Here is a 27,497-nt window from a genome sequence, read left to right as displayed (position 1 = left end):
CTGCCCTCCTAATGACTCTTCTTTAATATCATTTCCATTGGAAAATAATGTGAGTTTCTGATGTTGAATCATTCGACAATGCCAAAAAGAGATAAGAACAACTCTGGGATTTGATAGCTGGAGACACTAATACTAACTAGCCATCAATTTAATATTTCTCAAGTACTTTTCCCATTGAAGTTATCCAAGCTTGCTGTTTCTTTATGTACAGACTATGAATATGAAAGTCTGAGAGAGAGAACTTAGTTATAAGGATGACTTCTATACTTCTTAACATTCAACTTAAAATATCTAGGATTGTTTGTTAGTTTTCAGAGAGCTTTCTCATTGATTATCTCATTAGATTTTCAACAATCCAATGAGATAGATGGAACAGAAATTATTACCTCTCAGAAGATAAAGGTAAGTTGATAGTAGTTAAAAGATGGTTCCAAGTTCACATACATATATTTATTCTGTGTATATTTATATATGTACATCTATCCCTCATGACATGTCTCTCCTTGAGAAGTGGAGGACATGTTTTGTCTTTGCATCTCCAAGACACAGCATATTACTTGACATATAGCAAACACTTAACAAATGCTTATTTATTGACTGAGCAAAGACTAGAACATGGGTGGATGGATTAGCTCTTCTGAGCTCTGTCTTCAACTGTATACACTGCTTCATCAAACAATGATATTTACCAGCTACAACTTATCCTGTCCTTCAAATTAAGTCCAATTGGGGGGGGGGGGGTGCAGCCAAGATGGCGGCTGGAAAGCAGGGACTTGCATGAGCTCCCCCACACGTCCCTCCAAAAACCTATAAAAATGGCTCTAAACATATTCTATAACTGCAGAACCCACAATATAGCAGAGGGAAGCAGGGCTCCAGCCCAGGACAGCCTGGATGGTTGCTGGGTAAGGTCTATCAAGCACGGAGCTGGGAGAAGGATGCAGCAGAGCCCAGCATGAGCTGTGCCTGGACCAACCAGACCAGGAGCCAGGCGGAACAGGCCCTTTTAGTGTCCTTAATCTGTGAGCTGTGGCATTTACCAGACTTCTCAACCCACAAATACCAAAGACAACAGAGAAGGTTAGTGGGAAAAGCTGAGGGGACAGAGTGAAAGAAGTTTCCAGGTTTGGCCACCACCCCAGGGGCAGTGGGGGAGGTGCAGCTACAGAACTACAACTGCAGTTGCTTCTGGCCACCTGGTGGGAGGAATTAAGTGGCGGATCAGAGCTGGAGTGCAGAGCCTGCTTAAGATCTGAGTCCAGTTCGGGTTGGAGGACCGCTGGGGTGGCAGAGCTGGCTGTACAGAAATAGCTCTGAAAACAACAGCACATCCCCTCAAGCTTGGAACAAAGTACTTGCTACTCTATAAGCAGTCATACCCTGATGAAAAACTCAAGGGTCAAGTAGTTGGCTGGGAACATGGCCAGGCAGTGAAAATGGACTCAGATTCAGACTCAGACTCTGGGATCTTCTTTGGTGACAAAGAAGACCAAAACATACAGCCAGAAGAAGTCAACAAAGTCAAAGAGTCTATAACAAAAGCCTCCAAGAAAAACATGAACTGGTCTCAGGCCATGGAAGAGCTCAAAAAGGATTTGGAAAAGCAAATTAAGTCCAATCATAAATATTGAACTTTTTGAATAAATTTGTTAAAATTTATACAATTTCATCATTTTCTTATACCACCTACTACCTTAAATCCTCATATTTTCTAGTGCCCCAGAAGATATAGTATGCCGAGTAGCTGACTTTACTATATAACTAAAACTCATCCCAACTTTTTTTCCTTAAAAGAACTTTTGATGGAATTCTTTCTAAATTGTATTTTACATTTCCATGACTTCTGAAACAGAAGCTACTAACACTTTAGACGCTGGCTATCAGTATTATGAAAATCTCTGTTGAACTACTTGGTAAAAAGAATATTATATTCACTTGGTAATTTATCTCTCTTGTTCTTTCATGTCAGACTGCTGGCCATCACTGTACCTGTTTTGATTAGCCAAGTCTTAATCCCTTAAAATTTCCTGTTTTCAATTGAATGTAAAGTCCTGAGGGCAAGGACTTATCTTATCAGATTTTTGTAAACCTAGAACCTAGCACATGCCTTTGCACAAGGTAGATATTTAAAAGTTTTTTTTGAATTGAACTGGTAATCCTTTATGAACTATAAAATCAGATGATCAAGTTTCTAAGTGAGATGCTACAGAGTAAAATGTAGGAATAACTAAGTTTAGTGGCGAAAAATTAAAATTCACAGGTTTCCAGTTCAATTTATAAAGTAAAATTTGTGATTAAAATACTGTACAGCATTAGGGGAAATTTTTATGAAAAAGTAAGTGAAAAAAAAACTGTTTTCTACAAATCCATGTACCTAGCTTCCTTTCCCTGATATATTTAACTAAATTTTATAATCACACACACACACACATACACACACACACACACACACACACACACACACACACACACACACAACTTTAGAGTAGTATAGCAATCTTTCCAAATACAGACCAAAGAAGTGAAGAAATGGAAACATTTGGATTCTCACAGCCACACTGACTGGTCACACTGGACTAAATTATTTAGCAAGTTTTGATGCTATTTTCTAAAGTATAAAACAATTCAGAAATTTAATTTTTTAAAAAGACTGGTCAGTATTTTTGAGTCTAGAGTTATGCCAGCCTTAAAAAAAATACAAAATTATGCCCTAAAGTCATATGCAGAAACCTTCTTACAAATCCTATTTATTTTAAGAAAATGTTTTTTGACTAAGAATCTGAGAATTTTAAGACAGAGATCAAATCTTAATTATGCTCTTCATGGTACTTCAACAACATACATTTAATAAGGAAACATTATCTTATCTCCTAAAAGCTACAAAAATTCTTTTAGTTTAGATTTTTCAGAATTGTTATAATGGAAACCAATTGGGAAAGCATGATAAAAGATAGCAATAGTCAATATTGGAGGGTCAGCAGAAAGTTAAGCACACTAATATCCTGATGGCGGAGTTCTGAATCAGTCCAAACATTAGGGAAAACAATTTGGACTTAAAGAAATAAAGTGACTAAAATATCCATATGCTTTAACTCAGAAATCCCACTGCTAGGTATATACCCTGATGAAGACAAAGGTAAAAAGGACGTCTATATACATCGCAATGTTTAAAACAGCATTTTTGTGTAGTAGCAAAGAACTAGGTATAAAGCAGATGTTCATCAAATGGAGAAAGGATAAAGAAATCATGTTACCTGAATGTAATGGAACGTTACTATGCTGTAATAAGAATGAAAAATATAGAGAAGCATGGAAAAGACTTGCATGGACTGATAGAAAGTGAAGAAAACCATGAAAACAATATGCATAGTGACAACCATGTTAATATGAAGAGCTCCCCTTTTCCCCAAAACTCAAAATAATAAAAGCAAAAACAAAATGGAAAGTTTTGCAATAAAAATTATTAAGTTTAGCTTCAAAGAAGAGAAAAAGTATCTCCCTTCCATCTTGTAGAAGTCTCAGATTATAGCTATGGAAGATCACTATACTGTCAGACTTGGTTAATGAGGTGGTTACTTTTTCATTGCATTCCCTACCCACCCACTTCCTTTTTTTCATTGTGTAAAGATAATTTTATGTGGAAGAGAAGGTAGAATATAAACAAAAGCTATAAACAAAATTCTTTTGAAAAGAAAACTAAGTTGCAATTAACTATTTCAATTAAAAAAATGCAATGTGGCTTAAAAGTAAAAAAAGTAAATGCACCATGTTGTGCCCCATACTCTGCCATTTCAGATTCAAGGCCAATTCTGGGGGCAATATAACTATTTACTTTTCAATTAACAACATTTATTAGATCATTCCAGTTTTAGGTTAACTAGGGAAGCTTAAGGAGAGAATGTTACTCTATTTGGGTAAGGAACTCTTTGCTTGATCTTTCCTTCCAAGTGGGCTTTGGGTATGTATCTTCCAAAAGCAGCCACTGAAGTCTCCTTATATGAAGCGCTAATTACATATTAGTCCTTAACATAAAAAAAAAATCAAATTGGCACTAGGTACATTAATTTGTGCATTCCTAAAGCACCATCCTGTAGCAAGCTGATTAGCAAAAATTTAGATACTAAAAACGAAAATGTTTAGAAAGTGCAAATATCACTGTCAAACACTGCCTAGGTAAAGGGCAGTTATCTATTTGGTTTTAAGTTGTGGCCCATTTAAAAATTCTGATGGAGGCAAAGCCAAGATGGTGGCTGAAAAGCAGGGACTTGCGTGAGCTCTCCCCCAGGTCCCTCCAAACACCTATAAAAATGGCTCTAAACAAATTCTAGAGCTGCAGAACCCATGAAATAACAGAGGGAGGAAGGCCTCCAGCCCAGGAAAGCCTGGATGGTCATGGGGAAGGGTCTACCGCATGGAGCTGGGAGCAGAGCGGAGCAGAGCCCAGTGAGGACCGCGCCAGGACCAACTAGATTAGGAGCCAGGTGGAACAGGCCACAGGGCCCTGAATCATTGAGCTCTGGCAGTTATCAGACTTCTCAACCCACAAACAACAAAGACAACAGAGAAGGTTAGTGGGTAGAACTGCTAGAACAGAGTGAAAGGAATGCATGGTTGGCCCCGCCCCGGGGGCACAGAAGTGGTGCAGCTCTGGGGTTGTTTCCAGCTGCAGTTGCTTCCGGGCCCAGGCCCACCAGGTGGGAGGAATTAAGCGGTGGATCAGAGTGGAAGTGCAGAGCCTACTTGGATCTGAGTCTACTCTGGGTTGGAGGTTCTTGGGGGAGGAGGAGCACTGGTGTGGCAGAGCTTGCTGTGTAGAAGTAGCTCTGAAAAGAGCAGCATAAGGTCCCTAAAGCTTGGGACAAAGTACTCTCTACTCTACAAGCAGTCATACCTTTACAAAAAGCTCAAGGGTCAAGTAGTTTGCTGGGAACATGAACAGGCAGCAAAAACAGACCCAGATTCAGAATCAGACTTTGGATCATTTCTTGGTAACAAAGAAGACCAAAACATACATTCAAGAAAAATATGAATTGGTCTCAGGCCATGGAAGAGCTCAAAAAGGATTTGGAAAAGCAAGATAGAGAAGTAGAGGAAAAATTGGGAAGAGAAATGAGAGTGATGCAAGAAAACCATGAAAAACAAGTCAATGACTTGCTAAAGGAGACCCAAAAAATACTGCAGAAAATAACACCTTAAAAAATAGACTAACTCAAATGGCCAAAGAGCTCCAAAAAGCCAATGAGAAGAATGCCTTGAAAGGCAGAATTAGCCAAATGGAAAAGGAGGTCCAAAAGACCACTGAAGAAAATAGCACCTTAAAAATTAGATTGGAGCAAGTAGAAGCTAGTGACTTTCTGAGAAATCAAGATATTATAAAACAGAACCAAAGGAATGAAAAAATGGAAGACAATGTCAAATATCTCACTGGAAAAACCAGTGACCTGGAGAACAGATCCAGGAGGGATAATTTAAAAATTATTGGACTACCTGAAAGCCATGATCAAAAAAAGAGCTTAGACATCATCTTTCAAGAAATTATCAAGGAGAACTGCCCTGATATTCTAGAGCCACAGGGTAAAATAGAAATTGAAAGAATCCACAGATCACCTCCTGAAAAAGATCCCAAAAAGAAAACTCCTAGGAATATTGTCACCAAATTACAGAGCTCCCAGATCAAGGAGAAAATACTGCAAGCAGCCAGAAAGAAACAATTTGAATATTGTGGAAACACAATCAGGATAACACAAGATCTAGCAGCTTCTATATTAAGGGATCAAAGGGCTTGGAATATGATATTCCGGAGGTCAATGGAGCTACGATTAAAACCAAGAATCACCTACCTAGCAAAACTGAGTATAATGCTCCAAGGCAAAATATGGACTTTCAATAAAAGAGGACTTTCAAGCTTTCTCAGAGAAAAGACCAGAGCTGAATAGAAAATCTGACTCAAATTCAAGAATCAAGAGAAGCATGAAAAAGTAAACAAGAAAGAGAAATCATAAGGGACTTACTAAAGTTGAACTGTTGTTGACATTCCTACATGGAATGATGATGTGTGTAATTCATGAGACCTCAGTATTAGGGTAGCTGAAGGGAATATATATATATGAAGGGATGATATCTAACAAAACAGAATCAAATTAAAGGATGAGAGAGGAATATACTGAGAGAGGGAGAAAGGGAAAGAGGGAGAGAGAGAATGGGGTAAATTATGTCACATAAAGGTGGCAAGAAAAAGCAATTCTGTTGGAAGGGAAGACGGGGCAATGAGTGAATCTTGCTCTCATCAGATTTGACTTGAGGAGGGAATACCATACACCCTCGACTGGGTATCTTGCCCACATGAAAGTAGGGGGAAGGGGATAAAAAAGGTGGACAATAGAAGGGAGGGCAGATGGGGGAAGAAGTAATCAAAGCAAACACTTTTGAAAAGGGACAGGGTCAAGGGAGAAAACTGAATAAAGGGGGACAGGATAGGAGGAAGGGAAATATAGTTAGTCTTTCACAACATGACTATAGGAGTGTTTTACATAATGACACATGTGTGGCCTGTGTTGAATTGCTTGCCTTCTTAGCGAGAGTAGGTGGGGAGGGAGGAGGGGAGAGAATTTGGAACTCACAGTTTTAAAAGCAGATGCTCAAAAAAAAAAGGTTGTTTTTGCATGCAATGGGAAAATAAGATATAAAGGCAATGGGGCATAAAAATCTGTCTTGTCCTACAACAAAGTAAGGGGAAAAGGGATGGGGGGAAGGGAAGGGGGGTGATAGAAGGGAGGGCTGACTCAGGAATGGGGCAATCAGAATATATGCCATCTTGGAGTGGGGGGAGGGTAGAAATGGGGAGAAAATTTGTAACTCAAAATCTTGTGGAAATCAATGCTGAAAACTAAAAAATATCAAATAAAAAAATCTAAAAAAATAAAAAAATAAAAAAAGGGGGAGCTAGGTGGTGCAGTGAGTAGAGCACTGTTCCTGGAGTCAGGAGGACCTGATTTCAAATCCGGCCTCAGACACTTGACACATTTACTAGCTGTGTGACCTTAGGCAAGTCACTTAACCCCAACTGCCCTGCCCCCCCCCCCAAAAGTAAAAATTCTGACATATTGATATTTAAGTGATCAACAATTTGAAAATGTTTGGGTTAATAAAAACACAAAAAAATGTTACCTATGTGAATAGTCCAAACATCTAAAAACAGGAAGAAAAAATATGAAGCACAGAGTTTTTATACCCTTTACCAAATAATTTCTTTGATTCTTAAAATTGGTCATAAAGGACAACTAGAACTAACATTTTTGTATAAGATGAATATATTAGTAAAAGAACTGGATGAGTAAAGTGAACTGTAAGACACCTACTAACACTGAGGTTCTATTACCTGGAGTTCTTTTCTGTATTAAATTAATACAAAAAAAATCAAGCATTTATTATGAATCAGGCATCAATGAGTACAACATGGTTTCTATTCTAGAAATTCTAGACAATTGCATATTCTCTTAATATGGCAGCAGGTGAAGGAGGGGGGTTATGGAAGAGGTTGGTAATCTTGAAGTAAAACAAAAGTTTAATAATCTCTTAGTTCCCATAAGGAAGTCTTTTAGCTTTCTGATAGTCATATTTTATCTCCAACAAGGCATACATTCAGCTGAAAAAAATCAATACAATGAATTTGGCTGAAAAGCAAAGTGGTTTTTGTTTAAAGGATAACTCTATGCACTCAACCACAAAGGGCAGGGAATACCTGCCAGAAGTCTAAAGTAAATTTAGAAACTTCTCCAAAAACTGCATTTCAGAAAGTTATCAGCTATTTGTTGCAAATCCACAAGGCAAAGCACTGTACAAGGCATATAGATTCTAATATTAAAAGGAATTTTTTTTGATCATATGGAGCTCTTTTTAGGAACAAATTACCATTCTGAGATGTGTACTACTACTACTGCTACTGCTACTGCTACTACTACTACATGCATAATACTCTAGAAATGCAAGGAACCTCCCTCCCATAAAGTAACTAGGAAACTTGCTTCCTTTGAACTCTTAAAGTAGAATAATGGAAGAAAAGTGTCACATACTCTTAAAAGTCAAATGTTCATTTGCCAATGATGGTGCAGGGGATACAGAAATTTTGAAATGTTTCTTCCTGCTCTGTCTTTCCCACTTTCTTGAAGACCAGAAGAGGATGAGAGCCAGTATCATCAAAGGAAGAAATAGCTTCTCAGAGCTAGGCAGTGTCTCTAGGTATAATCAAACTACATTATCTTAAGCCAAATAATGTTAAAATGCCTTTTATGTATTGAAGGGTCTTAGAGCAACCTCTGATGGAAAAGGGTATTGTCTCAACTCACCAAACTGAGGTAGGGGTTGGGAACAGAAGGGTTCCAGTAGATGTGGATGAAAAATAAACTTAATGCTGTGGAAGAAAGAAAGAGCAACAAGCAATTTAGCAGTAAAATACACTGTAGTGGATGTTCCTTTTTGCTCTATCAGGTGCAGGTAATCAAGTGAACGTGTTAATTAAAAAGTAAAAGTACTATAAAAACTCACCTATCTAGAACTTTCACAGAAAGAATGTTTCTAGAGAGCATTTTTCTGGATAGCCAAAAGTTTACCTCTTAAAAACATCAATTTTTTAAAAAAAATCATAATTGAGGGAAATCTTTCCAAAATATATCATGCTTATTCAAATAAGCCTTCTTAAATAGTATAATCAACAATCAGCTAAGCCACATTAAGTGCCTGGGGATTCAAAAGACAAAACAAACAGTTTTTTTCGAGAAACTTAAATTCTATCAAAATATACAAAGGTAAATTTCTTTGACCAGTCAGGACTAGCATTGTGAACAACTATTATACTTTGCCGTGACACAATTTAAGGTTTGAAAAACGTTAGCTTTCAAGATTTGAGATACACAGGGCTCCTATAATAAAATTTGCAAGGGTATCAAATTTATCCACATTTGTGTATCATTTGAGTTTTGATTCTTTATCTCCTCATTGATGACAAGCTGATAAAATCTCACTGCCATCAATATATTTACCATTAGCAGCCCATCTATTTGCTAATTCTCTGTTACTATTCTGGGAAATCATATAAAAGGGCTTACTATAACTATTTAGAAAATAAGAGGAAATGAGCTCTGATTGAAAGTCTACATGTGAAGTGCTCAAGACAAAAGACAAATTTACTTGAGGGCAGTTTTAGTCCTAAATAGATAGTATTTTTAGGCTCTTTATTTTATATGGCTAAATTATGTGATGCAGCATTTACATTTTGACAATTATATATAAAATAAAAGGGTAAAAATAAAGAACCAGCAATTGTTTAAAGGGAAAAGAGCCACAGGGGATGGCAGTGGTGGTGGTAGTAGTCTAAAAATATATATATATATATTTTAGAGAGCTAAATTTTACGTGCGTTTGTGTGCATGTATGTGTACATATATATATATATACATACATGTATGCATATATGTATGTGTATACAGATACAATATATATGTGAGGGAGGGTTTTATGTTAGATTCATTTGTATTCATTTATATAGCATTATTATTTTAATTAACATATAAAGGGCAAAATAATATAATAGAAAGAGCAGATTTTAAATATTTATTGTATTTAGAAGGTCTCTGTTATAATGTGCACTTATCTGAAGATTTCTGAAAGTCTTCACCTATTAGCATGGCAATACAATAAATTCAGCAGATTAACTAATGGTTCTCTTGGAAAGTGGGGGGAACATGATTCTAAGATTAGGTAGCAGGGGTAAAATAAAGAAAGAAACATAGTAGCAGCCAACTCCAAAGGTCATAAATGGAAACAATGACTTAGGAAAGGAGGCCAAAATGGAGCAATAAGCTTTGGGCAGTTAGGTGGGCAAGGTTAGATAGGGATATTTCACATAGTCTTTTCAGGTAATAAGATCAGTCAAAATAGAGGTAAATACAACCATTAATACAGGCTAAGAGTTACTAGTAAAAAGTCATATTCTATAACATGTATTTGCTGAAATTGAACTACATGATTATTAGTGTCACTTCTAGATATGAAATAAAATGATGTGCTATGTTACACTGAAGCAATTTGATGTTACCAGTCAAATTTGATGCTATCAGTTTTCTTAAGATTTTAAATTTAACCATAGATCATTCTGGCCAGTGAAGATGACAGCCAATGAAACCAAGGAATGTGGTAATATCATTCCTGCACTATTATCTGGGTGGAAATTATTTTTCAGATTTTTCAGATCAAAGGATGAGGAAAAAAAAAGCCTTTATATTACTATTTAGAGCCATAAAAAATCAGGCAATTCAAATATACAATTTTATCTGGAAGGACAAATCAATAGGAACATCTGAAGAATACTTCTAAGTTTTTTTGTCAAGTAAATAAAGTCAGAGAAAATATAATCAGCCTTGGATTAAATTCAGATTAAACAATACAAATATAGTTTAGGCACACATTCTATCATAGAAATGGCAAACTCTAAAGTTCTATAGATCAGTAAGTATTTTTTCAACTTGCTGACATTCACTAAAATATGTCTGGAAGCACTTAAAACCTAGTTTAAAAAAAAACAGTCACAAACTTGCAAATATTAGGTGAAAAAATGAGACAATATTACTCTGTTATCTGTCACAGGAGCTGGAGTGCTTGTGGTTTTAAAATTATTCCAACAAGGTTCGTTTTAGTTAAAATAAAGCTCATTTGCTTGTTTCATTTGCTATGTGATTATCAATTTTTTTTTTGAGTTTTTCATGCAAGACAGAACACTGAGAGGCTCACCATGTTTTTGCTACCATAAAGTGTTGTTATAAATATGTTGCTATATATTTATAGTAATACTTTTTGTGGTAGCAAAGAATTGGAAACAAAGTAGATGCCCATTAATTAGGGTAAGACTAAACTGTAATACATTAATATATAAGAAACAACGAACATGATGAATGCAAAGACTTATATAAGCTGATGCGAAGTAAAATTAAGCAGTGCCTAGAAAACCATATACACAATGATTAAAACAATATAAATGGAAAGAACAAGAGATGCACAACCATTAAAACTGCGTGTTACTAAGCTATACAGAACAAATTTGTCCTCAAAAGAAAGATGAGAAAACATCTCTGCCCTCTACCTTTCTAGAGGTGGGGAGTGCATGGTAGTGCTCACAATATCTGTTTTTTTCCAATGCATTCATTGGCAAGGCTTAATTTTTTTCTTAAAAAAGTGACCTCATTAAGAACTGAGCAAAGTAATCCAAATGTAATAACCAAGAACTGCTGTCAAGCCAGATATTCTGCATTATCTAACATACAGTTGGGTTTTTTTTTAATCTAAATGTAAGACTTTTTATTTACCCTTAACTTAGTCTTATTAGTTTCACCCCATCATTCTAATCTGTTGAAATCTTTTTGATACTGCTTCTTTATCAAATATCAGCTTTCCCTCCTAGATTTATTCCATATACAAATGTAAACAGAACTAATTTATAGATAAGAACTGTTTGAAATGAAGTGGTAAAATGTAAAGAGCACAAACTTAGTAGATAAAGGACCTGGGTTCATATTTCATGTCTGACACTCCTACCTAGGTAACATAAAGAAAGTGATTAAACTTCTATGAGACTCAGTTCTCTCATCTATAAAATTAGGGGGTTGGAGTAGATCACTTCTAGCACTAATTCTATAATCCCATGAATCTTTGACAAGGCTATTGATGGATCTCTATGGCATGTCACTAGAGACGTCCCTTAAGGGTGACAGTAATTCTTTGCTCAAAACTCTTAGTATGGTTATTAAACCAGCTGATTGCTGGATGCCTCACTATCATTCAATTTATGTTTTACTTCTGATCTTCCACTTCACATTTATCCATCCAGAGATATAAGAGAAGTGTTTCAACAGAAGCAAGAAGACAGAAATGCTAAGGGAGATTCTTACATGAGAAATGAAGTTGAACTAGGTCATCTCTATGGTATCTTCCAATTTGAAAAATTTCATATTTTACCTATTACCTATATAATAACATTTGAGGTGAGAGATAAAGGCAGTGCTTTTCTGCAATACCTTCTGTTACGCAAGTAATCCTGAAAAGAAAATCTAACACAACAAACAGGAAGTTCAATGCCGGATGTGCCAGCCATTTAATCTCAATAATTCAGTATCCATTCATTTTAAATTTAATAGCACAGGTTCACATGTGCAATGGGCAACAATGGTTCAACACTCAATTTCACAGAGCAGAGACTGTGAACTAGATGCTATTCAACTAAAAAAAATGGAAAAGAAATAGAGATTTGGTTTTAAATATTAGCAATAAATGAAAAAAGGCTTATTATTTTAAATTGTAAATATAGGATTTCAATCCAAAGTTAATGAAACTGAGAATGTCTTTGTCCTTAAACATGTTTTTAAGCTTATCTTATAAATCCAGTTTGAACTCATATGCTTAAAGCAAAGCAATAGATTCTAGACAAGCCTGTAGTCTATTTCAATTTTCCTCTCATATTATAGAATTTTATATATTCTTGGCTTCTGTGGTTTGAATTTTTCAGTATAGTCTTAATATACTACGCAAACTAGAGAACAACTACAATATGATCTTCTTCCCTGAACATCTTGACATGTATTAGCTAGTCTGCTAATATTTAAAACTAAATCTCTATTTCTTTTCCATTTTTTAAGTTGAATAGCAACTAGTTCTAAGAAAATCCAATATACAAAGAGTTGAACTTATAAAACAAAATTAAAAAAAAACAAACCAGCATAGTAGTGAAAGCCAGTAGAGAAATATTTTTCTCTTTATCCCAGGATTTACCAAAGCATTTCTAAAATAAACAAAGCCCGAAAAATTTACCTTAAGAAACTTAAGATATTATCTAGTTTACAAAAATTTGATACTACATACATTTTCAGGGACACAGTCATAGATCTAGAGTCAGAAAGAGCCTCAGGATTCTTAAGTCCATTCACTCGCCCTGCCACTCCCCATTTTACAGATGAGGAAAATGAGATTCAGAGAGATTAAGTGGCTTGCCAAAGACCCAGAGAAAATAAGTGTCAAGAGGCAGGATATGAGCCCAGGTCTCTTGACCAAAAGACAAGGTTCTGTTCATTCTACCAAGCTTCCTCTCGTATAAAGAAAATATTTTTCTAAGGTACTTTTCTAAGACTGTTTTTAATTAAGTTTATTTTACCTATTTTTAAAATTTGATTTTTGTTTCACTACCTGTTAGATCTGATTGTGGATATGTGGATTTTGTTGTTCAGTTGTTTCAGTAATGTCTAACTCTTCATGACCCCATCTGGGATTTTCTTGCAAAGAGACTAGAGTGGTTTGCCATTTCCTTCTCCAGCTCATTTTACAGATGGGAAACTGAGGCAAACAGGGATAAGTGACTAAGACCAGATTTGAACTCAGGTCTTCCAGACTTCAGGCCTGGTGCTCTATCCCCTGTGCCACCAAGCTGCCCTTAGCGATATGGATAAAGACCTGTGAATAGTTGTTTTAGGGAGACAGTCAAGTCAACAATATGTAGAAATTCAGAGAATTACTTCTTCTAAAAACAATTTAGAATGAATAGAGGTTATTGGTTTGGCAGAAAGGAAGCTGTCTTAGATGATATTAGATAAACATGGCCCAGAATGCTCTTCATCAACCTAGTGAAATCTTAATAATCCCTTAAAGTCTAGCTCATGGCAACATCCTGTCAGAAGCTTTCCCTATGCACAGCAAATGAAAGTGAGCTCTTTGAATAAGATATTAGTATGGAGTTACACATCTTATTGCCCATCTATATATATGGAGAGCACACAACCTCATCGGAGAAGAGGTGAAAAGGAGAAACAATGGCCAAAATTATTAGATATTTTCAAGTAAAATTGACACATAAATATAGCTGTTTTTTCCCTTTGAAAACAATGGTCAAACTGAAGAAAAATAAGTAAGACTAATATAGTCTATCTGTTCCAATTGACAAATAATGTAAAATGATAAATGGTTATTATATGCAAGTGAAGTTAACCTCAGTCAGTGTAGGTGTATGATAAAGATGAATTATATCATCAGGCTGATTACTACATGTGAATGTAAAGTTTAACTTAAAGTTAAAGGAAGCTAAAAGTACCATGACATATTTTGGTGAGTATAATGAAATAACTGAAAAAATAACTCAAAAAATTGTTATAGTTTGAAATTTTCCATACTTATATTTAAAATGACTTGCCTTAAAATTTTATTGATTATTTTAAAAAACGAAAGAATATCCGTTCTTGATGGATAAATTCATAACTGATTCATCCACTGAAGTAACCAAAACTAATACAAAGACAATAGCCTAAATTAAGAAGAAATATAGAAACATAAAGGAAAAAGCTTAAATCCAGAAGATAGAATCCAGTATATTTACCATTGGAATTCACAAATAAATGGTCAAAGGCCATGAAATCTAATAAATTTGACTAACATCTTCAAAGTATAAAGGATGTGCTAACAAGACAGAATTTTTCCAGAGAAAAATTAGATTCTTTTAAAAAGCAAAGCCATAAATTTTGAAAACCAAATCTTAAAGATAACAGTAAAAAGATTACTAACAGAATCAGTAAGGGTAAAAAGCCTTATTCAAAAGAACTGGTGAAGCTACCTGGAGCTATTATTATAGTTAAAATGCTGCTTAGACAATTATATTCCAAAAAACTATGCATAGTAACACTTGCAGGTATAGCTGAAGAAAACTGAGATCAATTAATTTTGAAACCAAGTTCTTCCTATTTCAAATGGATGAAGAAACAGATAGATAGTAATTTGATTTTGTCCCCCCAGACACACATATTAAAGTCTCGTTTCACAAAACATTAAAGATTTCTTGCTTTGCAAATGTATTGTCAACAACACATCATTAAGAGAAATTTTCTATAAAATTGATGAATGAAAATTGTATTATCTAGGAGAATTGTATTGAACTTTGCACTGACAGAGTTCAGTTAATGTAATGATAAAATGTAGGTGCTATAAGTATTAGTCCACAATTTGGATACAAAATCATTTGTGTAAAAGAAATACAAGTGAAGACCTACATTTGGTTTTTTAAGTTGTTACAATGATGATCTTTATTTTTAAAAGTTCATCAAAAAGAAGTCTCTTTGAAAGGTTATGTGCAATTTAACACGCTTAATATTTTCCAATTTTAAAACTCCCTGCCAAGCAAATGAAATAGAAACATGTAAAGATCTACTTATTAATCGTTTGGTGGATCAAGAGAAGTAATTATCTTTATTTTCTAAAAAACCTAGAGAGCTCTAAATATGAATAGATAAGAAATCAATTTGCTATGGAAAAATATACACTTGGTCTTACTACATCTGAACAGGTAAAGTTATTAAATAGCCTTATCTTGTGATAGTGCATTACATTTACAATCTTCAGTTGTAGCTATTATAAAGAAAAAAAAATGCTGATCTCAATTTATATTTGAAAAAGAATTATAAATAGCAATATTACATGTTCTGATAAACTGTGCCACAAAGTAAACCGACCTATCTTATTAGTATTGTTTTATTATAATTTTAAAGCTATGAAAATTATATCAATAAATACCAGTGTATGTTATGTAATTCTGTTGTGTATCTAAGACCTGCTCATGTGTTGTTTAAAAAATTACAATAAATTCTTAAATTAAACTGAATAAAATACAAACTAAGTAGATGCTGTATATAATGTTTTAAAGAAAGCGTGAGGACATAAAAGAGTTTTCTATAAAAACAAATAAGAGAGGGTGCTCATCCCTACATAAAAACTGGGAACCAATGCCTGAAAAGGCAGGGTCATATCATATTTCCTACAGACCTGAGCACAGTGTTTTGCAAATAATTTGTCTTTAGTAAACATATGAGGACTGTATGAAGGGAAAAAAAAAATAAAAAGTAAGCTTGGAATCCTGTATTGAAATGCCTTAAAAGGCCAAGGATAAACTTATCTCTTATACTTTTTAAAGGGTGTTTGTAGGCAGTATTCTTACATATGAAAGACTCAACTGCAGAACTTTAGATCTACTAAAAAGTAACTGTAGCATTACTGTACTTTGAAAAATAACACACAGTAATGCAAATAGCAAATTATCTCCAAGATAACTATGCATAACAATGTACCAATCAAAAGATATCTGTGAAACAGGCAGAGTGTGAGACATGTTACGAAAACTTTGTAACATAGTGGCAAAGTCCGGACTACTCACAAGACTATATGCAAATTGGCAGATGACTGCACATGGGCAGATCTTTATATTTATAGCTGGTTAACCAGTTAATCTATTAACTTAATTGAATGTGCCAGTTCAGGTAGTTTAACTATTGGATTCTTGTACTCCTCAGCCACAAGGGGGACCCTTCATCAGTTTGTGGAGGACTTGGTAAATCCTATGGTTCTATGACTTGTCTCTAAAGGTAACAAAACTCTCAGAGTTCTGGATTTATACAAGTAACAGTCAACACATTTGAAGCAGAATATAAAATCATATGTCAATCTGGAACATACCTCATTTCAAACTTTCCAACTACTATTAAAAAAGGTTTTTACATTTTATGAGAAAGAAAGACTCCTTTTATGAGAGACAAGAAACTGTTTTGATTCTAACTGTGCAACTAGTGGCACGGCCTGGGGCGGTTGCTTCCCCTTTCTGGGCCTCAGTTTCCTTCTGTGTAAAATGGAGAGACTGGGTTAAACGGTCTCTAATATCTCATATGTGTCTAAAAATCTATTAATCCATGAATGAAAAGCACTAAAACTAAATTTTGTCTATTTTGAACACAATGATATCAATTTAAAATAGGAGAGAAAAAAATAAAAGGAAATAACCTTGACCTCATTTTAAATATTTGAAACCTATATATTAGATTTAATTTTCAGTGACAGCTACATTTGTCTTGGCTATGTTAGTAGCTTGGTTTCTTCATGTGTAGTATATAAGCTTTCTTTCTCTTCCATGGTTTATATTCAGTTGAGGTGTGGCAATCAGAAATAATTTATTGTAAATAAACTTAGTGACTGAACAAAAGAGATGTTGCAGAGGCAGGTGCACAGCAGTTAGCTAAGCTGTTTCAGTTTCAGAGGAATAAAGTAAATAATTATACTGGAATCTCTTCCACTCTGGGCATTTTGCCACACAGGAAGGGAGAATAATTCACTAGTTAAAATACTTGAACACAAAGTTAAATACTAAAAGATTTCACTTAGATTCTAATTTCCTAATTTTATGTCCTTAAAAGTTCAGATTTTCTAATCCCTCTTTATTTAACTGTGGAATATTCAAACTTCAGGAATTTATAATAATTTCCTGAAGGCTCAATTTTAATATTTTGTAAGAGTCAGAAAATGTTCAAATAAAGGATATCTGCATTCTCCTTTAATGCTAAGTAACGAAATTTTCACACATTAAAATGCCAGAAAATAGATAATTTGGGATAGTCTCTGCATTATCAAAAATAAATAAAGTTACGTAAACAAACCAGTGTTTTGGTTGACCAACTCATGTACTCTGAGCTAATGACCTTCAGTCTGTGTTAACTCTGGCTTCTGAGCTTAAGCCACCCGTCTATCAAGAATACTGCATTCTAGTCTGAGTTCTGCCACAAACTAACTTCTTACCTTTTATGCCACAAGTTCCTCATTTGTTAGATCATTTCTAACATCCTTTTCATCTCCAAGATTATACAAACTATGCTAAAAAAAAAACAAACCGCACACAAGATCTATATTACTTCCCTGTTCTCCATTCTTTTGGCTACTTACAATAACAAAAAACTATTTTCTTCCTATGTATGACAGTAAAGGTACAGTTTGTTTTATGAGATAAAGACCAAGACATTAACATTTATACTTTTGTGATACCAAATTATTAGTAATTATATACTCCTCTTTAAAATTAAGTGAAAGCATCAACTAAACATCAACTAAATAAATTTACAATAAAATAAATAAATCTACAAATTTATTTCCTGGTATAATTTTGGGCTTGATTATACCAGAAATTTCTACTTTCTTCAAGTTAAGTCTCTGTAAATGAAAGTAATAGATCACAGTTCCCTTTTTAGCTCTACAGTTCTACTTACTAGTAAAATAAAATGGATGAGTATATACTGATTTTCATGGGTATAAATATTATGGAGATATATTTTCCATACAAGGTCCAAGAAACTTATTCTTTAGATCCAAAACCGACTAATGATATAACACAAAGAAAGACTTTTGTCTAAATCAGAGGTTTTTAGTCTATTTTTGTGTCATGGACCCAGATGCCCAGGTCCATGACAGTCTGGTTGGTGAAGCCTATCGACTCCTCAAAATACTTTAAATGTAGTAAATAAAATACATAGAATTATGAAAGAAACTAATTCTACTGAAATACAATTATGAAAAACATTTAAGTTCAGAACAACAGTCTAAAATTATGAAACAAAATAAATTTAGACTACAGAGGTTTCAATATACTGGCTATTAACATTTTGTGCTATTTAATTATAACATAAAACTTAAGATTATAATATGAATAATATTTTGAAATAAAATATTTAATCTACTTGGTATTTACATAATTTATTTCTACTTATTTTGTGTATGTATTTTATTCTATTTGTAAGATCATAAAGAACAGCAGTTTCAAGGGATACATTTACTACAGAGAGAGCAGATAGCTTGGCTCCATGAGGATCATGTGGAAGGGGTATTTGTCTATTTAGAGTCTGTCTAGTTTCCTCAACTGAATGATCATAGTGCAGGGCAGAACGGATCTAAGAACATGGTGTACAATATTCTCACATTCTTCAAGACAGAAGTATAACTTCAGATTTATTTTTGTGTGGCATAAATGATATGGAAATCCTAAGGTATTGAGCCCAGCAAGACCAAAAAAATATCTATTCTTGTCTTAGCTATGATCACATTTGCTATTTACTATCAAAAATACATTTAGAACACATTTGCTAAAAAAAAAAAAATCTAAGAAATCAATTGATATCCTCCTTAGGTGATCATACAAGAAACATTAAAGGCTTTTGATTTTTATTACCTATATAAGATAAATAAATTAAGAGGTCCGGGTTTTTTAGCCTCATACTACTATTGCTCTGTTGACATGATCATGAGCTGTATTTCTACTCTGGGAAGTCTCACAAGTTTGCTTTGCTACTGTGGTTTAGTAAGTTTCCTAAGGGTTGCATGTCACCCCAAAGGCAATAGTACACAAGGTAAATAAGTAAGCATGCACGTACATATCCACTGGTCATGTCTTCCACTGTCATCTATGCAATGGTGTCTACGATATTTAAAGGAAGTCACCCAGTCTGAAGTTGGGTGGCCCGAAGAGGAATAGCATCATCTAAATGAGAGGATGCATATAGATTGCTATCTGAACCTTTAAAGATAGTACGAACATCAAATAGATCATATTTCTATCAAAGTAATAAAATGATACATTTTTGCAGATAGCACTACCCTTAAAGCACTATCAATCAACTTGAATCAACTTCTAAGTGATAGAAGAGACTTTGTGGAAAGGGTAATAAAGTCTTGCCTATTCTATAGCTCTGTGAAAATAAACTAAGACTCTCCTTTACAAAACCCTTGCCATTAAGCATACTCAAACTTCATCTATCCATACTGTCCAGCCCCGCATGCATTAGCAGTCCCTTAAAGCTATTATTTTCTTTCTCTTCTCTTTTTCTTCCAAATATCTAGAAAGAGTTATCTGTGCTTGGCTTTCACTCCCCTTCCACTGACTTTGCAATGTGGCTTTTCAATCACAATAAAGTTCTTCAGGAATCTTTCCTGCTGGGAAATCCACTCAAATCACTATTTTCGTAACTATAGAATTGCCACTCCCAAGATTATTCTTCAGGATTTCAGCAATGACTCATCTCCTTTCTTGCCTCCTCAAACTCCCTAACCTTGCATTTCCTACTCTCCTTAATAGCCATGACCAAAGGTGGGATGGTAAGTGTTTAAAAAGCTGCTCTCCAGAAATGGGGAGAAAAAAAAAACCACGTACAACACACTTTTAAGTAAGTATTAACATTTTCTCTATCACTTTCTTAATTCCAGAAATCAATAAAACAATAAACCAAGCTATGATTTGTAGACTGTGCCAATTTGTAAGGTGTAAATGCTCAACCTGCAAATTCCTCACAAGCTGTTTTGAGTTATCTCCAACTACTGAATCCTTTACTCCTACTTTTAAGCTAGGTCAACCTATTCTTTCACTTCATCTTAATTACACATAAGGATAGCCCCCCCACTAGATCTTTCCCTAATTGAAACTCTGACATTCCCTTGACCATAACCTCCTAGCATTACCTTTCCTTATTTTTGATCCCTCTGATATCTCTTGCAGTTTGGGGAATCTAAAAAGCAATCACAGGGGCTTGACTTTTTAGGTTTTGAAGAATCCACATTCCTCACCTACATATCATGGTGCCCTCCATTTAACTAAGTCACTTGCAAATATAACTTTCTGTTCTGTTTTAGTAGGGCCCAAAACAGGATACAGTCCTGGAAGATATGAAACAGGCTGTGCAGCAGTCTCTCCTCTTGGACCCTTATGTTCCTATAAGGTCCAAGTTTCTGGAGGTTTCTGTCCATAAAAACCAGACTGAGTGGAGCCTTTGGCAGGCACCTAAGGGTGGACAGAATAAGCAACTGTTAGGCTTCTGGAGCTGTAAGCTCCTCAGAGTGGCTATTCACCATACTACTTTTGAAAAGCCACCATTCACCTGTTACTAAAAAGATCACTCAAGGTCATATGATCACTCTTCAATCAGAGTTGTGTATTTTGAGATAAGGAATAAAAGAAATTGGCCTCTCTAACAAGATAAGCAGGGCACAGAAGGGCTTTATCATTAAAAAGGAATGGTACTTTCAAAGTCATGCTCACCTGGGTCCCTCCAGTGTTAGTTCCCTTCAGAAACAAGTTGTGACTATGGCAAACAGTGAGATTTTCAATGCAGCCCTCGAAACTCTGCCTGCTCTAGTAACCCAACTGTCTCTTATCTACAAGGGCCTGGCTCACTTTTTTCACTTCTTCCTCTCTCAAGGGTCTCTAATGCCAGCATTGCAGCCTGCAGCTTGGTCCACTGAGAGCATTTGTCAGGACCCCATGCCCTGGGATATCCTCTATTACCAGATTACTGGTAGTTGAATTCCAAGTGCATATGCAAGTTTCAGAAGTAGTTTGCATTGATTTCTGAATGGGGAACATGGGTTTGGCCACATGGTCTCAGGGTTGGAAAACATAGGATTGGAATATCAGAGGATTTTTCCTCTGAGGTCAGGATTAATGAAAGAACTTTGTCGATGTCTCCCACTGTATAGTTTTTGTTTGTGAGTTATGTCGGCATCCATCATATGCTCTCTGTTGAACTAAACAACCCAGTTGGAGCAGTTATAAAAATGGCAGAGGAGGCTTACTATCAAGCTGGATATAGAAGTTGTGATGCTTCACTGTGCTGGGAATGATCTCCATAACTCCAGCCAGAGTTCCTTATGACCCAAGTGACATTTAACCTCTTCTCAACTGGCAAATTGGCATTTTTATTCCATCTGAGGGCAAGAAGTTTGCCCCTGATAATCAACAGTTGCAACATCAGGTCTCTGACCTTCCAGAAGTTATGTCTATGATGAATTAATGGCACCCTTCCACAGAGGGTTAGGGCTCTCCAAGTCAGGAATTCCTTGGATCCAATCTTCAGGAAGATTTACTCATTAAAAATGGACTGCTTTTGAATATAGTTCCAGCTGACCTTCACCAGCTCTTCCTTATTCCTTCACCAGTCCTCTGGCCCTCCAGATCCATTTTCCCTAGGAAGGCTCTGTACGCTTTTATCCTATGGATGAAGTGGCAGACTCTCTGCAGAGGTCTCTAAAGAGGCAAAAATTTGTTTTTATCCTCTTGATGAGTCAAAAGTTTTGGCAGATGAAGCAGGGAATATTGAGTGGGGAATATTATTATCAAATAAGATCATTGTAAATCAGTTTAGCATGGTGCCTGGCACATAGTAAGTGCTATATGAATGTCACTATTATTATTTCATATTCTGGGACAGGTAATAGATAAGCAGCTTATGGCCACTTAGCTACTTTACTACAGATAATCCTGACCCAAAAAGGAGAATCCTTGACTGTGCCAAAGATGTGTTGTGTGCTGTGGACCTGATGTCTTGGTGCTGTTTTTGTTCACTGTGATCACCTCATGTCAATTTGGCGTCACTGTGATCTGGGATTGGGTTCTTCTGAAGGAGGGAGGAAAAGGCGAGGATTTTTAAAAATTAAATTAAATTAAATTAATTAAAATTAAAATTTTTTTACCTTCCTTCCTACCTCTTTCTTTTCCTTTGCCCTACCTCCCCAACTTTGAAAAAAAGGAGAAAGAAAAATAAACCCTTATAATAAACATAAATAAGCAAAATAAATTTCCACATTCAACATGTCAAAATAAATGTATGCCTCATTCTTCACCCTGAGTCCACCTCCCTATTATTGATCACCAGTGTTTTGGAGTTGTCAAAGACTAAAATTTGTGATCTTCATTCTCTTCTATATTTTAGTCAGTCACTTCTTTGTGAGTCATTAAATTTTTTTGTTGTCTTTAGCTCTTTTTTCATTTTTCTTCTGTATTGTCTATGCCAAGTTCATTGCATCCACAACACTAGGACTGTCTAACAACAAAAGGCCTCAAGTCACTTCTGAAAGATCCTTAGGACCTCACCAGAAAGAGATCAGATATGACAGGATCATTATTTGTCAAGGTCTTCCAATTCCACACCATATATGTTACCTAAAAGGTAAAGAAGCTGTTTCCAAGACTTGATTGGCCCAGGGGCTAGGAGCTCAAACATTTTCATCAATATAGCTTCTTGGTCACTTCAAGTCATAAAACACCAACCCCAATGCCCTGGTCTGGGGAACCTTCAGATTGATGGATGATGTCTCAAGACCGTGCAAGTTATCACACCTTGTCTGGCTGAATAAATGAGTTTTGTTCTGAATAGAGATCAAAGAGGTCATGTCTGCTTGAGCTAAGTGCTGCAACATCCCTGTTGACTGTCTTTTCTTTTACAACAGAACCTCCTTGTGTTAGCTATTTAATTGACCAATGAGTGTCTCATTTCATTCTAATACCAGACCTAAACTAGCAGGGATTTGGCCTGAGTCAGGCCTGTCTATGACATACCTACCCATGAGTTGGTTAATGAAGCTAGAGGAAATCTCATAACCATATTGATTAGGTGCATTACAAATTCATGTCATCCAACCTCAACGGGGCCCTCTCTATAGAAAGGAAGTCCTTTTATTCTTTCCTAATTAATTTCCTAGTTCTCTCTCCATAGAATCCCTTCCAAGCCTCATCCTTCCTCTTTCTTCCCATCTCTCAGAAGAGGACCTTGCACCTTACTTCACTGAAAAAACTGAGGTTATTCTATATAAGTTGTTTCTTCTCCCTTTCTTTACTTTCCTGAAATCATATCACACTCTCTGCTCTTTTACCTTCAGTCTCTAACAACTTGGTCCTATGTCTGCAAAGGTCAACTCCTCTAGATACGTATGTGATCCCACTCCTTCTGGTGTTGTCCAGAAGATTCATCCTCAATCATCCCCTCTTGAATCTTTGACCTTACTATCAAGTAGTATGTTCCCTAGTACATTCAAGCACGCCCAAATTGCCCTCATCTTATTTAAAACAAAACAAAAACCGACCTTAACCAGATCCTCCCCTTTAGCAATCACCTTATTGCTTCTTACTTTCTCAGCCAAGCTCCATGAAACATTTATCTACACTGATGTCTCCACTTCCTCTCCCCTCACTCCTTTGTAATCTGACTTCTTGTCTCATCACTGAATGAAACTGCTCTCTTCAAATTTACGAGTTTGCCAAATATCTCAGTCTTTTTTGAGTCCTAGTCTTCTTTAAACTATCTGTTGCATCTGACATTGTTGATCCCCCTCTCTTCTCAGATCCTCTTGAATCTCTGGATTTTTGTGACACTTTATTTTCTCCTGGAGCTTCTCCTTTGACTGAACCCTCTCAATATCATGATCCCTTAATTATCTTAAGATTCTAACACACTCTTTCTCCCTCCCCTTCCAAGCTTTGGTTGTGCATTAACAATTGTCTCTTAGATATTTTAAACTGTATACCCTAGAAGAGGCACCTTAAACTTAGTATCTTTTCCTCTAAATTCTCCCCTCTTCAAAACTGCCACATTACTGGTGAAGCTACCATGAGCCTTCCAGGCTCTTAGGTTTGTAATTTCATAATTACTTCTCACTTTTCCTTACTATACACATCCAGCCACTTGCCAAATCTTCCTACTTCTACTTCAACAACATCTATTTTTTCTAACCTGGTCCCAATTTATCTTTCCACTGGACATTCTTCTTTCTTCTGCACTGTGAAATCTAGCCAAATTATCCTTCTTCCAGGTCCTTACAAATGACACATCATCTTCAGTCTTTGCATTGGAATTCCTTCCTAACCCTCCACCTCAGTCTCTTTCTGCCTTTACAATGAAACTCAGCACCAGTTTCTTTATGAAACCTTTCTTGATTCCCCCAACCACAAGTACCCTCCTTCCAAATTACCTTATATTTCGCTTCTTCACATATATTTGTATTTATTAACTTTATATTCAGGCAGTATATATTATTAAATGCACTTATTTTTTCCTCGATTAGAATGTAAGCCCACTGAAAACAGAAATATTTCATTCCCTTACTTATATCCTCAGCAATCAACAGGGAGCAGACAATAAATACTTGCTGACTGACAAATGCCTCTATTATTACCATGGTTTCCTAAAAGGTCTCGCTTTTAGTTTATCACATTTGCAATCGATGCTCCACAAAGCATCTCCAAATAGTCATCCTAATGTACTATTCTGATTATGACACTTATTTATTCAAAAGTTCTTAATGGATCCTCACAGCCTTCTAAAAAATATAAATTCTAGAATTTAAACTTTAAGGTATTTTTAAGGCTCAAAAGTATCTTTCTAGGCTCAACTCAGAGCTTACATGGGAGCCAAACCAGTCTATTTTTTTATTCCCCCTCCTGCTTGGAATACATTCTGATAAATTTTGGAATCATTTAAATTCAAAACAGAAGAACAACCATTGAAGCCATAGCCTTAGTTTAACATACGATACAATAATTAAACAAAAATTATCAAGTTTTTCCACTCTCATCTGTTCAACTCTAGATATTAGTTTGCTAAGAAAAACACAGAAGATAGACAATTTTAAGGACCTACATCAATCAAGAAGGAAAAAAGCTTGCCAGTTTATTAAAAACTTCTCACCTTGGCTTTAAAGTTTAGGAATATAATTCACAATAGACTTGCCTGTCAAATATTAATTAGGATCTCCTAAGATTTTTGTACTCTGAACAAGTATATGAGAACTTAAAATTTACACTTACTTAACTCTGCTTCAAAATATCAAGGTATTAAACTTGGAAAATTCAATTTCTCCAATCAAAACACATAGTATCTTATAGAGCAAAGTACTTCTGCATAAGAGAAACATCATTTACTCTTTCAAAGTCAACATAAAACATGACATTAAAGCAAACTTGCACAGGTTTACAAATTATAAAACATCAGCTCACAAAATGAATATGCTTTGATTCACACAAACACAACAAATACAACCTTTCTCTACAAGTGAGTGAGACAGCCCTGAATATCTAGTCAATGTAAAAAAAAATCTTTAAAGGTCTCATAGTCACAAAGTTGCCAGAGCACTGATATGAAAACCAGCATTTCAGGTCTGCTTTACAAATATTTTAGTGCATGCAAACAATATGCAATGCATAGCAAACAAAGACACCAATTACCATATAGATGTGTTTTCTTACTTGCAGATGCATAAGTATCCTGCATGGTCAAATTCTGACTTGAACCTTGAGGAGGTCTACATTTCAGTCATCCCAATGTATTCAGGGATGTAAATACCTTATAATCAGAAAATGTGAATGGGTCAAGGAAAAAAAATTTAAAGCACATCCAGAGATTAACTTTTAAGTTACTGAAGAAAATTAATCTTATTTTTAAAAATTTAATAAAAGAGAAAGTTAAAGTACCTGTTCCTTCACAGAGGCAAGAATAGTAGTGGCTGTGGTTTCTGGTTCCATGCCTGGGTCTGTGGAGGCTTCCTGGCTGGTTTGTTGCAGGCCCTCCTCCACCAAGGGGGTCTGCTCAGGAGCTGGCATTCCTCCTGCAATCAAGCAGTCAAAGGGTTAACCCTTTCAGCCACTAGTGTTGAAAGAGCAACTGAATTTAGAAAACATGAATTGTTTCTCAAAACTTATTGGCTTACAGATAAAACAGTTAACATTAAAAAAAGGCAAACAACAGAATTTCTCAAAACCATTAATCAAAAAATACTCATTTAATATTTATAAACAATTTCACATTAAAGGCAAATAACTAGAAACCAAAAAGATGAAGAGCAATTGAGGAATATTATAATTCTATATAGTATAAGATGGATAATAAAAAATTGTCAATGAAATTTAAGGCAGTATATGATTAGAAATTTGCTAAATATCTCATTTTTTAGACTCAAGGTCAACAACATCTAACAAGCAAATTATATATATTTAAAAGACAAGTTAACACATTACTCTGTGCTGCCAACCAAATAAAATGCTTTCAGCTTAATCAAATTTCAAAGCATATGGTCGGAGTGATGCAAAAGTAGAATTAAATAAAAATATTTTATCATTAAATGTGATTTATCATTTATCATTATCATTGAATGTTCATTAAGGGACATTTAAGACTTTACTGCTAGAATACAAAGAACAAAAATAAGAAATTTAATGGTATGCTATTTGATTTCTTTTGGACAACTATGATTTGATACACAAAGAAACGTAGGAAGTACTACTAGAATATACTTCAGGCTCATACTTGACACTAATGATTCTAGTCTTTTAAAGTTAAAGCAGGATGACTCTAAAGTGACATACTAAGGGACCAAAATGCCAATCTTGACATATCACAGGTGGGGAAAAAATGACTTGGCTTGTGTAGAGAAGACAGAAACATCTTAGTCCTTCCTAATGAACCATGAATCAAATATAAGACCACAAAATTGTATCATGAAAAGATCTCAAGGTACTTCTGGCAATCATTGTATGTTAGCATATTACTAAGTATTGATGAAATCTGCACTGGCATATTTTGGCTAGTTTGCTTTCCAAGAAGATATTAGTACTCAGATGGTATCAAAAGAATGGCAAAAAATGAAAAATACAGTCTGCTGAAATTTTTGAGAACTTCTGATGATGAACTAAATCAAAGAGGTAAGGAGGTAAATTAATAAGGGTATTAAAAAGAGTCTGGTGGCTTGAAAACATGAGCTTAAAATTTCAAAAGGATAATTTGGTTTGATATAAAGGATTTAGTCACTCACTTACGTGACTAAGTCTTTCTACTTTACTGTGTTGCCTC

At 35.2% G+C, this 27,497-nt stretch overlaps 1 protein-coding gene across 9 annotated transcripts in view; it reads right to left on the bottom strand.

Moving 5' to 3' along the window:
- Positions 1-27,497, bottom strand: part of PKP4 (plakophilin 4) — a 269,712-nt gene that overhangs the window by 138,609 nt on the left and 103,606 nt on the right. For 6 of the 9 annotated variants that reach the window (XM_036743248.1, XM_036743250.1, XM_036743254.1 and 3 more), the window contains exon 2: positions 26,123-26,256. In XM_036743248.1, coding sequence (XP_036599143.1) covers positions 26,123-26,251 — 129 coding nt within the window. In that variant the 5' untranslated portion in view covers positions 26,252-26,256. Of the gene's footprint in view, positions 1-8,345; positions 8,411-25,897; positions 25,995-26,122; positions 26,257-27,497 lie in introns of those variants that run through there. The other 3 variants (XM_036743251.1, XM_036743258.1, XM_036743252.1) reach the window with 3 other exon arrangements.

This window comes from Trichosurus vulpecula, chromosome 2 (genome assembly GCF_011100635.1).
Source record: "Trichosurus vulpecula isolate mTriVul1 chromosome 2, mTriVul1.pri, whole genome shotgun sequence".
Lineage (NCBI taxonomy): Eukaryota > Metazoa > Chordata > Mammalia > Diprotodontia > Phalangeridae > Trichosurus > Trichosurus vulpecula.
This window is presented reverse-complemented; position numbering and strand designations above follow the sequence as displayed.